At 52.7% G+C, this 14931-nt stretch overlaps 1 protein-coding gene across 2 annotated transcripts; it reads left to right on the top strand.

Annotated features, from left to right (window-relative positions):
* The first annotated feature begins 507 nt into the window (after positions 1–507).
* USP11 (ubiquitin specific peptidase 11) lies at positions 508–11448 on the top strand. Of its 2 annotated transcripts, XM_074200230.1 has the most exons (21): positions 508–1061; positions 1353–1462; positions 3400–3530; positions 3974–4091; positions 4415–4560; positions 4690–4751; positions 5653–5752; positions 5846–6019; positions 7377–7535; positions 7622–7846; positions 8545–8628; positions 8726–8820; positions 8910–9116; positions 9418–9641; positions 9780–10076; positions 10165–10235; positions 10331–10443; positions 10549–10698; positions 10791–10906; positions 11017–11105; positions 11216–11448. In XM_074200230.1, the coding sequence occupies exons 1-21, from the start codon at positions 523–525 to the stop codon at positions 11360–11362; spliced, it is 3357 nt and encodes a 1118-aa protein (XP_074056331.1). In that variant the 5' UTR covers positions 508–522; the 3' UTR covers positions 11363–11448. The 2 variants fall into 2 exon arrangements, with proteins under 2 accessions (XP_074056331.1, XP_074056332.1); XM_074200231.1 differs by lacking the exons at positions 508–1061; positions 1353–1462; positions 3400–3530 and adding an exon at positions 3688–3776.
* Positions 11449–14931: the final 3483 nt, after the last annotated feature.

The raw sequence follows: 14931 nt of genomic DNA on the forward strand, positions 1-14931 counted from the left end.
GCCGCCTCCCCCGGGGCCCGCCGTCCCCGCCGCGCACCACGAGGCTGCCGCCTCCGGGGCCGCCCAGCCTACACGGAGTAGGCGCCGGCTGCGTGCGCGGGGAGGGGGGAGGGGCCGAGCGCGCGCCCGGCCGCAGGCGCCTCCGGCCACGGCCCAGGCCCCGGCCTGGACGCACTGGCCCTCGGGCTGCGGCGGCGACCCACGCCGCGCGGCGCCGGCCGGCCGGCCCTCGGCGGGCTTCTGACGTCGGGGGTGGGGCGCCCGGCGGGCGGGCACTCACTAGGCTGCTGAGCGCCTGGCGGGCTGCGGCGCGGTGCACCACCTCCTGCGGGCCCGGGGCTGCAGAGAACGCGCGCGCGAAGCGGGGCCGAGGAAGGCGCGGCGGCGGCGGGAGCGGCGGCGGGCCGCGCCGGGCCGGGGGTGGGTGGGGGCGCGGCGGCGGCGGCGGCACCAGCACCGGCACCGAAAGAGCGAGAGAGCCCCAATCGTCCGGCCCCCTCGGGCCCGCACGCCCCACCGTGCATGGGGAAGCCCCCCGCGGAGCGCCCCGGAGCCAAGAGGCCGCCGGCCCGGCCCCCTCCGGGCCCCGCCCCCAAGCGGGCCCCGGGCCCGGCCGCGACCGCCGCCGCCGCCGCCGCCGCCGCGCCCCGTTCGGCCCCGCTGAGCCCCGGCCCCCGCGAGCGCGCGGCTCCCGCCGGCGGGAGCCGTTCCTGCGGCCCCGGCGCGGCCCCGGGCTCGGCCTCGGCGCCGCGCGCGCGCCGCCCTCGCGCCCGCCCCGCCAGGACGCCCGCCCCGCGGAGGGCGGGTCGAGGCCGCGCCGCTTCCGGTCGCCGGGGCGGGCACGCGGTGGCCGGAAGCCGGAAGCGGCGCCGAGGCCGTTTCCGGTCTCCCGCCGCTGAAGCCGAGGCTGAGGGTGCTCGGGCTGCGATGGCGGCCGTGGCGGCGCCGGGGGCGGAGCCGGGCCCGGGGGCGGGGTCGGTGCCGAGCTTGGAGAGCCAGCGGCGGCTGGTGGAGGACGGGGAGAGCGGCCGGGAGCGGCCCCTGCGTCCGGGGGAGAGCTGGTGAGCGAGCCGAGCCCGCGGCGGCCTCGGCCGCAGTCGAGGCCACCGGGGGAAGGGGGGCGGGGAGAGATGGAGGAAGAGGAGGGAAGGAACCGGAGGGGGGAAGGGAGGGGCCGAAGCGGGGGGGGGGGGGGGGGGGGGCCTGTTGAAAGGGTTAGGTGAGGAATGGGGGGAGGGGCCGGGTGCATCTTGCCAGACTCTGACCCCTCCCCCCTCGGCCTCGGGCCCCGGCTCTCCTTCTGCCCCTCCCCCTCCTCTCTCTACCCTTCCACCATCTCACCCCTTTCTCAGGTTCCTAGTGGAACAGCATTGGTACCAGCAGTGGGAAGCCTATGTCCGGGCCGGGGACAAGGACTCTAGCGCTTTCCCTGGGCCGGTCAACAACGCTGAACTCTTCGAAGGTACTGAGGCCTGGCCAGGGCTTCCCCAAGCCCCTGGTCCTTTTTGACCTTTTTTTCCCATCTCCAATCCCTCTCCTTTGTTTTTCTGCCCCGTCTCCCCTCAACCCCAATGACATTGGGACTTCGCCAAGTGCTTTAGGAGCCCTTTAGGGACTCTGCTCTCATTAGATTAGGTTCTTCGGGAAATTAGGGCCGTTAACATTCTGGAGGCAGACAGGAGGTGAAGTGACCCCTGCCTCATCCAACTGGGTAGCATCTGAGGCTTGACCCGGTTCTCAGTTCACTATCCACTGCACCACATCCCCTTCCATCTTCCTCTGCCTTTTTCCACGTTTTCCTTCAGACTCCTCTGTTGTGCTTAGGTGCCAGTGTCCTACAAGAGAATGACAAAGACCACCCCTACTTTTGACAGTAGGGGAATGGGGGTGGGCTACGACATCTATGCTAGTTTCCCAGATGTTTCAGTTGTTTAAAAAAAACCCTCTCGCTGGGAGGACAGCTGTGGGGACAGATGTCCAGTAGGTAACAGAAGTTCCAGGCCTGCAGTCAGAAAGCCTTGAGTTCCAATTCAGATAAGTCTATATGTGCCTATCAGTTCTTTGTGCATCATTTCATCTCAGTCTTAGTCTTGTTTTCCATCAAGCGGGGATGAACGTAACATTTCCCTCCCAGGGTGGTCATGACAATCAAATGAGGTAGTCAGAAAGCCCTCAGCAGAGTGCCACCCAAGCTGGTAGATGCCAGCATAATGGGACCTGAACCCTGACCTGTTTGGAATAGTCAGGAAGTTAAAGATACCCCCAAGAAGACACATTGGAGCATGGGGGGGGGGGGTAAAGGGCCAAGATCTAGAAAAAGGCCCAGAAAGAGAAGTCAAAGTCTGGGGAAGGGCCTTTCGATCTCTCACAGAGCTTAAGAGTTTTTCCTCAATACAACAGAAAACATTTTTCTGATGATAGAATGGCAGAGTCAGACATAAACTTTAAGAAGACACCAGGAGCCTAGAGCTGAGTTTTTGGATCCCTCTGTAGCTATTTGGTAGCATTTTGACTCTAAATAAATCATAGTTTTGGTCAGCCTCAGATCCTTCATCTCTAAAATAGGGAGAGAGTCGCTGACTATTACAAGGTGCTTGCAAACAAAAGAGGGACCGCTCACAAAATGCTTATATCCACAGCCACTGTTGTGTTTTGGAAAGTAAGTTTTATTAGTATGTTTTGCTTTTCCATCTTAGTTACTCCACATGTACTTCTCCATCCCATTTCTCATTCCCAAACCAAAACAGCAGACACAGTGAGGGGCACCTTATTGATGCAGCCCATCACAATGTTCTGGCCCAGTTGTTCCCTGCCTCTCTACTCTGAAGATCCAAAAATATCATTATCCATTCTCTCAAGAACCACAATTGGTTTTTCAGTTACTCAAAAGTTCAACCTTGGGAGATTTGGAAAAGTATATAGGCTACAACTGAGGAGAGAGAGGCACCAAATCTACTTGGGACCTATTATGAGAGTGGGTGGAATAGGGGAGATTTGGGAACCAAGTGCATGGTGGGAAAGGGGCCAATGGAATGATAGGGTGCCCACAACAATGCAAAGAAACTGGAGAGAAGGGGGCCTCTGTGGAATAACATGGGAATAGCAAACGGATCCTTGCTATTCCACAGTCCCTTTTTTCCTCTCTGAGCCTTTTTACTTCCCTAGTCCCAATTCTTGAGTTCTCTTCATATAGCAATATGGTTCTACCATCTCTTCAGACCTTTTTTTTGCCCCCATGAGCTGAATCTTCTTGTTTCCCCAATAGTTCCCTTTGATGCCATTGTGCTTTTCTTTTTCCCCCAAGGCCGCCCCTTGCCTCTGTGTCCCTCACCCCCATACATGCATTCCCTCAGTTTCCAGGATTTTCATCTCTGTCCCCGACCCCCTCCCTACACACAGACCAAGAAACCTGGCGCCTGAAAGAACGGCTGGTGGAAGGCGAGGACTATGTGCTCCTGCCAGCTGTGGCCTGGCATCTTCTGGTTAACTGGTATGGACTGGAGCCAGGACAGCCACCCATAGAGCGGAAGGTAATGACCTAGTACATTGTTCTTTGCCAAAAGATAGAAAAAGTCTGAATTATCACAAGAAAGATACTTTGATCCTAAGAAATTTAGAGACAAATTTTTTTTACGTCTTTTTTTTAAAAGAAAAGAAGTTGATACCGATAGAAACTATTCTCGCAAATAAGAGAAAAACCTTCTATCAAAGTTCTTTGCAGAGGCAAACATACAAATGTCAGCCTCGTACCTAAACCGAGGAAGGACAAAGCAAAGGTAGAGAAAAAGTTGTAAAACGCAGACCCAACCATCTCTTGCAAAGTCCTGCAAAAAGACCACGGTAATTTATGTAAAGTAGCATTAAGTGCAAATAAGTTGGACTTAACCAAGGGTACTTTTTCAGGGCCCCGGAGAAGTTGCCTTTCATCTTGAGGTTTTGAAGCCCCTGACCAAATAGGCCTTTCTCCTTTCAGGTGGTAGAACTGCCTAGCACCCACAAAGTAGAAGTCTATCTGGTGGAGCTGCTCCTGTGTCAGCACAATGACATGGAAATTTCCCGACCTGCCCAGTTCAGCCGTGCAGACCCTGTTGGTGAGAACTGATGGCTTGAACAGTAAGGCAGCTGTGCTCTGGAGCTATTAGGAATTGCTTTTGACTCTGGTCATTCACTGGGCTTTGTCTGTAGGCTAGGTGTCCTGGGCAAGGGATCCAGGACCAGTTATTTCATTGGGCATTGGTGAATAGAACTTGCCCCTTGGTCTTGTTTCAGCGAATGTGAGTTAGCCAGTCTCGGCTACTGTTACAATCCCCACTAAGGATCGAGCAGAAGATTCACATTCAGAGTGGACTTTGACTTATGCCTGGGTGGTGACCCTGTCTCACTGGGCCTCTTGGCTCACTTTCTCTTCTTCCAGAGTTGGTTCTTCATACAGCCAGGGAGCAGTTCTTAGTAGGGCCAGAGGAGGAAACACGCCTGTGGGTGAAGAATGCAGATGGCTCCTGTGAGAGACTGCGGAACATACACATGTCTGTGTTAGATGCCTGCCTTGGGCCTGGTCAGGTAAGGCCTTAGGGCTCCTCATTCCCTAGAATCTCACACTCCCACTGAAGGATAAGAGGTACCCAAGAACTGGTATAGAGATTGTGAAGACTCAGCTTGCTTTCACTCAGGCCCTGCCATTACCCACAGGTTGTCATCATGGAGACTCGGAACAGAGACGGCACATGGCCTAGCTCCCGGCCTCACATCATGTAAGTAGTGCCTAAAGAGGCCCACAGATGAGTCGAGTGCTTTGGGAGGCTCAAAGAGTGTCTTTTGTTTTTTTCCATTAATGTTTCATTTTGTTTTCTTTTTTTTTAATTATGCGTAACGATAACTTTTGACGTTCATTTTTTCTGAGGTTTAAGTTCCACATTTGCCTCCCTCCTTCCCTCCCCAAGACAGCAAGCAATCTGATATAGGTTATATGTGTACAATCACGTTAAACACATTTATCAGCCAAGTTGAGGTTTTTCTTTTTTGTTTTGTTTTTGTTTTTGCAAGACCATGGGGTTAAGTGACTTGCCCAGGGTTACAAAGGTGATTATTTAGCTTCCAAGGCTGGATCTGAACGCAGGTCCTCCTGACTCCAGGGCTGGTGCTCTATCCACTGCACCACCTATGTTAGTCAAGTTGTGAAGAAAGAATCACAACAAAAGGGGAAAAGCCACAAGAAAGAAAAGACAGAAGACAAATTTTAAGAAGTGAATGTAGTCAACTTTGGTCTGCATTCAGACTTCATAGTTCTTTCTCTGGATGTGGATAGTATTTTCCGACACAAGGCCAAAGAGTTTGTTTTTTTTGGGGGGGGGGCCTATGAAGAAAAGAATCTTGGGAGTGTTGGAACGAACCTGAGGGTGAGAGAAAGAACTCTGGGGATACTTAGAAGGACCTGAGAGCCAAGGCAAATGGATCCTTTGGGTGTTCTGTGAATCTTTAGATAAAAAAAGCTCACAGAAGTATCTGAGGGAATACAAGGGTGAAAGAATATGTTTTATGAAGTTGAGACTAAGAATCTTAGGGGATGAGTAGAAGTAGTTACACCTAAAAGGCAACCAAAGGGTTGCCTGGGAATTCATGAGGCAGGTGTTGACTCTTCTTGGGACCCCCTAGGAAGAGCGTATCAGATGAGGAAGATAATTTTCGGGGCCAGCCGGGTGTCTGCGGACTCACCAACCTGGGGAACACATGCTTCATGAACTCAGCCCTGCAGGTTTGGCCTTGGAATTGGGGAAGAGGACACTAGGGCAGGGATTGGGGCCCCCCTACCAGCAGTCTAAGTTTGACTCCCTCCACATCTCCACAGTGCCTGAGCAATGTTCCCCCTCTGACGGAATACTTCCTCCACAACCACTACCTGAAGGAGCTGAATTTCTGCAATCCCCTCGGCATGAAGGGCGAGATCGCTGAGGCCTATGCAGACCTGGTCAAACAGGCCTGGTCTGGCCATCACCGGTCTGTGGTCCCCCGGATGTTCAAGGTCATTGAGCTTTGCAGCGGTTTTTCTCCCACCCCTAGCCCCTCTTCTGCCTAAGTGGCTCTTAGCTCTTAGCCTGGTCATTTGTCTTACTCTCTACATGCCTTCGTGAGCTTAGAAGCTCTCCTTATAGAGACATTTTTTAATTGAAGCTGGGCAGACTGGCAATTTGTATCTCATGCAAATTTGCCCCTACCCACCTACTTCATTAAGCCTAGTTAATGAAGTTACCCACAGAGTGATACCTTTGAGCTCATGCAAGTGATCAGTGCAGACATTTGCAGAGAGAATTAGAAAACTGAAGGTTAGGTGACTGCTCCAGTCTGCTCAGTTCTGGGCAGTCAGCCTAACCTAGGTGAGCAGTCTACTGTTCCTTCTCACCTGCTGCCCCTTCTCACTGGGGCCTGGCTGGACACCTTGCTTTGGGAAGATCTCTCTTGTTTCCCTCATCTAGTTGACAATAGCAAGCAATGTTTTCAACTAGTCTTTGGACTTTTAAAAATCTTGCAAGTGTTTGGATCCAGTTTTTTAGTACAAGAAAAAAAAATTCACTCATTTGATGAAATGTTCCTGCCAACTGTTGGGTCGTGGACCTTTTTGATTTGTCCTTGGTTCTGGAAGGTTTTTTTTTTTCCTGCAATCTTTGTAGCCTGGCCCTCAATCCTATCATTCCATAATTCTCCAGAAAATTCAGTTCAATTCTTCTACACCATTCTCAGGTACTTTTCAGTTCAATTCTCTTGTGAATTTTGCAATCTTGTTAATTCTTCAAATGTTTTATCTTCGTCAGATCCATCAAAGTAAGGAACAAAGTATTGGGCATGCTTTTTTCCTAAACTTTCTTCGCAGTACAGTTTTTCTGTTGGGTCTTCCACACCTTTTAGAGTTTTTTTATTTGCGTAATGTAAATTTACATAAAGTGAGAACTAACTAACTGTAGTCTGATTCTCTAGAACTCTGTGAGTTGGAGACTATTCTGATTCTTTCTCTGACCCAGAGCCTCTAGATGACTCACTGGTTGCTCATGTGACCTCCTCAGCTGTTGTCATAACCCTCTCTTAGAAGTCTGTCATTAAGCTTCTCAGTGATCCTCTGGGCTTCATCCCATGTCCCTGAAGCCCCTCCCTGGCCCTGCTGCCTTTTGTATTCTCACATCTCTCCTGGGTCTGCCATGAACCTTTCTCACTCCTTGATGGTGCCTGTGACCCTGGGCCTCTGTATGATTCCCTCAGCTGCCACTTGGGTTTTTAATGACTCTCTGGGTGTCCTCCAACACGCCTGAATCATTCTTTGATCCTGCTATATTTCTTATTCTTGGCTCTCTTGAGCCTGCCCTGAACCTTTGCCCTTGTGCCCCCAGACCAAGGTTGGCCACTTTGCCTCCCAATTCCTTGGATACCAACAACATGACTCCCAGGAGCTGCTGTCTTTCCTTCTTGATGGGCTGCATGAGGACCTGAACCGGGTCAAGAAGAAGGAGTATGTGGAGCTTCGAGATGCTGCTGGACGCCCTGACCAGGTAGGACTTGGGCCTTGGGTTCCCTCTGGGGATCTCCCAATGGCACCCCCCCAATCATTTGCTGACTGCTGGGGGTTCCCTGGCAGGAGGTGGCGGATGAAGCATGGCGAAACCACAAGCGTCGGAATGATTCCGTTATTGTGGACACGTTCCATGGGCTTTTCAAGTCAACACTGGTCTGCCCTGAGTGTGGAAAAGTGTCTGTTACCTTTGACCCCTTCTGCTACCTGAGTGTTCCTCTGCCTGTGAGCAAAGAGCGTGGCATGGAGGTCTTCTTCGTCTCTATGGATCCTCGGCGAAAGCCTGAGCAGGTGACCCTATGACATTGAAGAGGAGGGCACAGGACCCTCCCCCCTCCCCAGGACATGGTGGGGGTGAGGAGGGATAGTGTTACTCATGGAGAGAAACCTGGGGGGGAAGAGGAGGCAAGATCTGTTGCATATGAAGGGAAGAAGCTGTGGGTAGATGTGGGCACAGCATAGAAGGATAGAGCAGTGCTGGTGGAAGAAAGAACTACATGGAGAGGAGAATGGAGTACCAGACAGACGAGAGACTGAAGGATGCTCTGGAGTCAGCCAGGTCTCCGTTGCAGACAGGAATGAGAACTAGCACAGGTCTCAAACTCCCAAAGGGCCATTGGGAAAGAGTTCACAAAATAAGTAAAGCTTCAGTCCAGCTGAGAGAATGAGAATTGGTGATTTTCGAAGTCACTCTGCGGCCTGCTTGATGCCATTGCTCTCAAGGGCCCAGCACAGGATCCAGAAGCCGGGAGCCACTTAGTCACAGAGGAAAAGAGACATTGCAGGTAGAAAGACAGAAAGATGAAGACAGGAGCAAAATACAGGTAAGGGCCACACATCATAACAAACAAATAACAGAAAAAAATGAGACAAGAAAGACATTTGAGAGACAGAGGCATTGCAAAGAGACAGCTAGATGGTGAGAAATGTTACCTAAAGAGATACATGGCATGGGGGGAGAATGATCTGGGCCATCTTCTGTCCCACAGCATCGTTTGGTTGTGCCTAAGGCAGGAAAGGTGCTGGACCTTTGTGTTGCATTGGCTAAACATACAGGTGTCTCTCCAGATAGGGTAAGTGCTTGGGGCTGAAGGGTGGCTGGGATGGGGGGGGGGGGGTGGAAGCTGGGACCAGCAGGCTCTGAACTGTCTCTCTTCCCGCCCTCCACAGATGATGGTGGCTGATGTGTTCAGCCACCGCTTCTACAAGATCTACCAGCTGGAGGAGTCTCTGAGCTGTATCCTGGACCGGGATGACATCTTTGTGTGAGTTGGGAGAGATCAAAGGCCAGAATTGGGGATGATGAAGCCAGGTCCTTTCTTTTGGACCCCAACTCTCCCTCCTTGTGCTGTAGGTATGAGGTGTCAGGTGGAGCTGGAAGTGGAGAGGGTACAGGAGAGGATGTGGTACTGCCTGTCTACCTTCGGGAGCGGACCCCTGCCCGGGACTACAGCGACTCCTATTATGGTCTCATGCTTTTTGGTCACCCCCTACTGGTATCTGTGCCCCGTGACCGACTTTCCTGGGATGCCCTCTACCACATTCTGCTGCATCGCCTTTCGTAAGCCACCTGCCCCCCAATCCAATTACCCTAGTTTCCTAGACCCATATGGAACAAAAAGAGAAACATTCCCGACTGCGCTTCCAACTTGCAGCTCTGAGAGTTAAGGGCAGGAAGCCCCAGTCGAGTAAAATTCATACAAGAGAAGAGGAGAAGGTGGAGAAACCAAGAAGAGGCCAGAGTCCCTTCCCTTCCCCTCCCCCCCAACGCTACCTCCATTGGGCCTTTGACAGTCCACAAGACTCACTTGGGTCTTTGCTCATAACCCCCCCCCACCCTCCCACCCCTTTTTTAAATCTAGGCGATATGTTACCCGCCCTGAATCAGATGAGGAAGAGGAAGAGGAGGAGGAGGAGGAGGAGGAGGAGGAAGAAGAGGAGGAGGAAGAGGAGGAAGAGAATAGTGAAGAAGATGAGGATGAAGAAGAGGAGGAGGAAGAGGAGGAGGAGGAGGAAGAGGAGGAGGAGGAGGAGGAGGAGGAGGAAGAGGAAGATCTGTACAAGCGTCCAAGCAGGCTGAGTGAGGGTGAGGTTCTCTAGAGGGCATCATCTGGGAGGGAATGGGGATTGGGGAAGGGTTAGGGGGTCTATGGGTCTGTCTTCCTGATAGCTACCCCTTCTAATACTCTCCCTCTCCTCCCTGCCCATGCTCACTCTCTGCCAGGTGAGGAAGAAGAGGAAGAGGAGAGGGGGGGGAGTGCCTTGGATGTTCGGGTCTCTGCAGAGGGCTCAGGGGCAGCCAGTGGGGTTCAGGTGGTAGAGGGAGAGAGGGAGGGCCCTCCTCCCAGTCCCCCTCCCAGTCCCCCTCCTGGCCCTGCGAAAAGGCCAAGAAGGAGGCGGCGCCGGCGCCGACGAAGACGACCTCGTCGAAAGGTCCTTTTTAGCCTCCACACTGTGAACTCCAATGGAACCAGTGATCGCAGAGGCTTTGCTGAGGATGCCAACGGAGTCTCTTTTAACTGTGAGGGGGGGGGACGGTGAAAGAGGGTGTTTGGTGGGAGGTTCCCAGGGAGCCAGTGCTGACCCTTGTCTTCATTCCCCTTGCACAGCCCAGCCGTACATCGCCATCGACTGGGAGCCTGATATGAAGAAGCGTTACTACAACGAAGTAGAAGCTGAGGTTTGCTTTGTGCCCCCACCCCTTTGGCTGCCCCCTCTTCCCCTCCCCCCTCCCTCACTCCAAACCACACTCCCTTTTCCCTTTGTGCTACCCAGGGCTATGTCAAACATGACTGCATGGGCTATGTGCTGCGGAAGGCCCCTGTGCGCCTCCAGGAGTGCATCGAGCTCTTCACCACTGTAGAGACGCTGGAGGAAGAGAACCCCTGGTGAGGGGGGCCCCTGGTCAGAAGGGGCAGCTGGCAACAGAGGGGTGGATGATGGGAGAAAGGATGGTGGGGGACAGGGAACACCCCTTTGCCTTCCGCTACCAGGTATTGCCCGACTTGTAAACGTCACCAGCTTGCCACCAAGAAGTTGGATTTGTGGGCCCTCCCCGAGGCCCTTATTATCCACCTGAAGCGTTTCTCCTACACCAAATTCTCTCGGGAGAAGCTGGACACACTGGTTGAATTTCCCATCCGGTCAGTGCCGAGGCCATGGGGAGAGAGGTTCAGGTGCTGGGGGCGGGGGGAGGGACCCCATTCAACCTACCTTCCTTCCCACCCACCCCCAGGGACTTGGATTTCTCTGAGTTCATCATCAAACCAAGGACTGAGGCTGACCCAGCCCCCTGCAAATATGACCTCATTGCTGTCTCGAACCACTATGGGGGCCTGCGAGATGGGCACTGTATGAGAAGGGCCCTGGGGGATAGGGACAAGGGGTGGTTTGGGGGTGGGGCAACCTGGGCTTCTTGTCGATGCTTCCCAGGGGTCATTGAAGAAATATGCTACTTTTAGACACAACTTTTGCCCGGAATAAGGACAGTGGCCAGTGGCATTATTTCGATGACAGCAGTGTCTCCCCTGTGTCTGAGAGCCAAATTGAGGTGAGTAGTGGGCCGGGAGTCAGGGGAGTGAGTCCCTGATAGTCCTCAAGTGTTTGTCTCTTGACATCAAGTCTCATGTTCTCTCTCCTGTGCTCTTGTTCACTCCTCAGTCCAAGGCAGCCTATGTTTTATTCTATCAGCGGCAGGACAAGGTGCGACGGTCCCCAACCCGACCTGGCCCAGCCAGCACGGTCTCCATACCCCCTGGTGATGGCCCAGGCCCTTGTCCCCGGGCCGAGCCCATGGACATGGACTAAGGGGGGGGGGGGACCTGGGAGGGGGCTCCACCCTGCCTCCCTCCCCCTCCCCACAGATCACCAGCACCCACTGCCCTGGACCATCTCAGGTACTGCTCCCCAGGGCTTCCCTCCAGCCCTCTTTCCCTGGCCCCGGGGACCCCCAGCCATGGCCGCTGCCCCCTCCCGTCCCTGGGCTCACCCATCCATGGGCAGCCACTCAAGTGCCTGCCCTGCTCCCAGTCAGAGCAATAAGTCCTGGCCTCCCTCCCTGTGTGCCACCCCCCCCCCCCCCCTTTCATTGAGGTGTTTCTCTTTTATTTTGTAATTTATGTTTTGCTGCCCACTGGTGGTAGCCAGGGCTGGGTTATAGGGTGGGGGAGAAGATCTACCCAGTGAATACAGATTGTATTTTATTATTGATGCCCTCCCCCTCCTGTCTGGTACCTGTTGTACATAAAAGCCCATGTTTCACCTGGAGCAGCTCTTTCTTGTGGCATATTTACACGGGGCATGGGACAGTGGTGAGGAGAGAGGCCCCCAAAGTCATGTGGAAGGGTAGAGAGGGCAGTGGAGAGGAAGGAGGAACGAGCCTCTTGCTCACTCTTTCTTGGCCAGGCCTCAGGCCCAGACCCTGGCTGCTCCCTGGCCTAAGCTGGTAGTTTGGCAGGCTAGAAAAGCAGAAGAAGCTGGAAGGGAGCCTTGGGAGGTTGCTCGGCCTGCCCCCAAAGGCCCAGGCAGGAGCCTCTGGGGTGGGGGTGGGGGGCGGGGAGTAGGCTACAGCATTCAGGAAAGTAAGACTTGGAGAGTGACTGGATCTCATGTGGAAGGTAAATTGGAGGAGTGGAAGCAGGCCAGGCCCTTAGACTTCCAAGCCCTTTTCACCTTTATGCCACTACTCCCTCAAGACCATCCAGCAAAGGATGGACTCTCCTCTTCCTTCAGCTCAAAGCAGCAGACTCCATGCTCTGCCCACTTCCTTTAGATCTCCAAGCCCTTCCCAGGTTATTTTCCCCAAAGACCCTCCAACAGCCTTCAACGTACATTGGCCCAACTAGTGCAGATGAAATGGGCAAAGAGGTTAAGGAATTTGCCTAGGGTCACTCAAGCAGTTAGTGTCTGAGGCTGGACTTGAACTCAGAAGTCCAGTGCTCTATCCACTTCCACTGCCTCACTTTCTGTAAATAATACTGATACAATTTTTATTGAATGGGAAAGTCAGTCTTTGGCTCAGAAATGACTGCTATTGCTTGTGGAGGCAGGGAGTGCTTTTGTTGAAATGAAGTTGGAGATTTTTGGAGATTTTTTTCTGATTGTGTTGAGTATCCTCCCCTTTTCTAACCAAAACCCCAATTCAGTAAAGCCTGACTCAGTGGGTTCCTCTTACAACAAATCTGGAGAAGTGAGGGGACCCTTGGGCATTGATGGGAAAAGGCAGCTCTCTTTCATTTACCCATCTTGCCCTAGCATCCTTTGGCGCCTTCCCTAGGAGTCAGAATCCCATTTCCAACCCCACTCCCTGAGTGACTTCATGGCCCTAGAGACCCCTTCCACTTGCTAGTCCCTTAATAGCATGGTAGATCTCCTAGGGAAGGAAAGGTCTCCTTATCAGATGACTTGTAAGTGTGTTGCCTTGAATGAAACCACTTTGAAATGGGTGGGGTGTAAAGTAGTGTATCCCTACCACGTATGCACACACATGAACTGGGGGTTGACTGTCCAATGGAGATGAGACTAAGTCAGTTCTGGCCAAGCCTGTATTTGTGTTACCAACTCTGGGCCTTGGTTTCTACCCTTGGAGGAAGCCAAGTGGTGCCTCAGACACCTACTGGCTGTGTGGCCCTGGGCAAATCACTTCAGCTCTGCCTCAGTTTCCTTCAATGTTACATGAAGATAATAGCACCTCCTAACTTGATGTGTTGTGAGGATTCAATGAGATCACATTTGAAAAGCCCTCATGGTGGGCATTTAGCTACTTGTTCCTTCCTTGGCCTTTCAAGTCTTTCTTAGGACAACCAACTTTATTATGGAAGTCAAGCAGAGTAAGGAAAACAGCAGTCTATGCTTGTGATTTTGGCCAAGTCCTTTCCCTTCTCTGAGTCTCCAGACTACTCAAAGGGACACCATGTTGCTGGGAAAAGGAAGGCCAGGCCTAGCTCTTGCCACAGTTACCCAGCTGAGCTCTCCTCTAGGTGCTGGGGACAGCCAGTAGTGGTTGTTGCTAGTGGCAGTGAGAGGTTAGCCAGAGACCCTGCTGATTGGCTGAGGTGCCTTTCACTGCCTAGCAACCAACATCCGCAGCAGTGCGTCCTGGCTTGGCAGGCTGGCTTCTGCAGTGGGGGCCGGGGGCTCCTTTGCACTGCCGCTGTTGCAAGTTAACTCCACCCAAAGACAGCCCCGTTCTTGGATTCTGGCATAGTTTTAGTGATTGGCAACTCCCCTCTACCCCACCTTGGCACTAGTCCTGCCCAACTCAGCCAGGTATGGTCTAGCCTGCTTAGAGTATAGGAGCTCCAATATTGAAGAACACACCTCTCCCACTTCCCTAACTGCTCTTGGAAAAACAAAACTGTCAAATGTACACCAAGGATTATTTATCTTTTTTTTTCTGGTTTTGGTTTTTGCAAGGCAAGATTTAAATGATTTGCCCGAGATCACACAGGCAATTAAGTGTCTGAGGTTTGATTTGATTTGAACTCAAGGTACTCTGGACTCCAGAGCCAGTGCCCTATTCATTGAGCCGCCTAGCTGCACCCCCCCCTTCAAGTTTTAAAAGCTGCTATATGTATTATCTTTTTTCCTCTCCCAATTTTTTTTCCCATTTTGATTTGATTCTTTCACAACTATGTTTAGAATGGTCATACATGTAGAGCCTACATTGGATTGCTTTCTTTTGGGGAGAGGAAAAGGAGAAAAATGTAAAACTCACAAAACCTTACCAAAAAATATTTGGTGAAAACTACATTACATGGAGTTGGGGGAAAAAAATGTTTAATTAAAAACAAACACAAAAACAAAGCCCCACATGGGTCTCATCCACAAAAATGTCTCCCCACTTCCCAGCCCACCAGCCTGATTAGTGGGAGCCATGACAATTGCTCTAGCCCACATCTGGAGGATTCCAGGAGGAATCCCACCTAGGCTAACCATGGTTACAAGAAAGCACAAAAGTAGGGAGTGGTAGGAGGAGGCCCTGGACAGCCCCATTCTCCCAGGACTCTAATTTCCCAGTGTGGGTGCAGGAAGAAATTTGTGAGGCAGCTACAGCTAAAGAGTCTCAGCACAGTACAAGGAAAGGTAGTGAGCTTTTCCTGTCAGAATCACTGGATCGATGAAGTACCCTTAAGTCATAAGCAAGAATCTCTAGGGAGATGCCCACTGCCTAACAACAGGATCTGGGCCTGGTCTCTTAGCAGGTGCCTCACCTAGCCGCCTTCTATTAAGAGGAAAGCTGGAATCTAGGGTTCCAGAGATGGGAACCGACTTGTTCAAGGATAGCTGACCAACTGGGGTTTCCTGGGCCTTGTTCTACTCTACCCCCTCCTTTCCCCTGGGGACCAATAGAGACACCTGCCAGCAGCACCCATGGG

Source organism: Macrotis lagotis, chromosome X, assembly GCF_037893015.1.
Source record: "Macrotis lagotis isolate mMagLag1 chromosome X, bilby.v1.9.chrom.fasta, whole genome shotgun sequence".
NCBI classification, from domain to species: Eukaryota; Metazoa; Chordata; class Mammalia; order Peramelemorphia; family Peramelidae; genus Macrotis; species Macrotis lagotis.

Bases quoted from the DNA above. Each gene is read 5' to 3' on its own strand.
- USP11 (XM_074200230.1), top strand. From the start codon at position 523: ATGGGGAAGCCCCCCGCGGAGCGCCCCGGAGCCAAGAGGCCGCCGGCC. The intron at 4,752-5,652 runs GTAAGTAGTGCC...GGGACCCCCTAG, and splicing joins AGCTCCCGGCCTCACATCAT to GAAGAGCGTATCAGATGAGG. The intron at 10,077-10,164 runs GTGAGGGGGGGG...CCCCTTGCACAG, and splicing joins CAACGGAGTCTCTTTTAACT to CCCAGCCGTACATCGCCATC.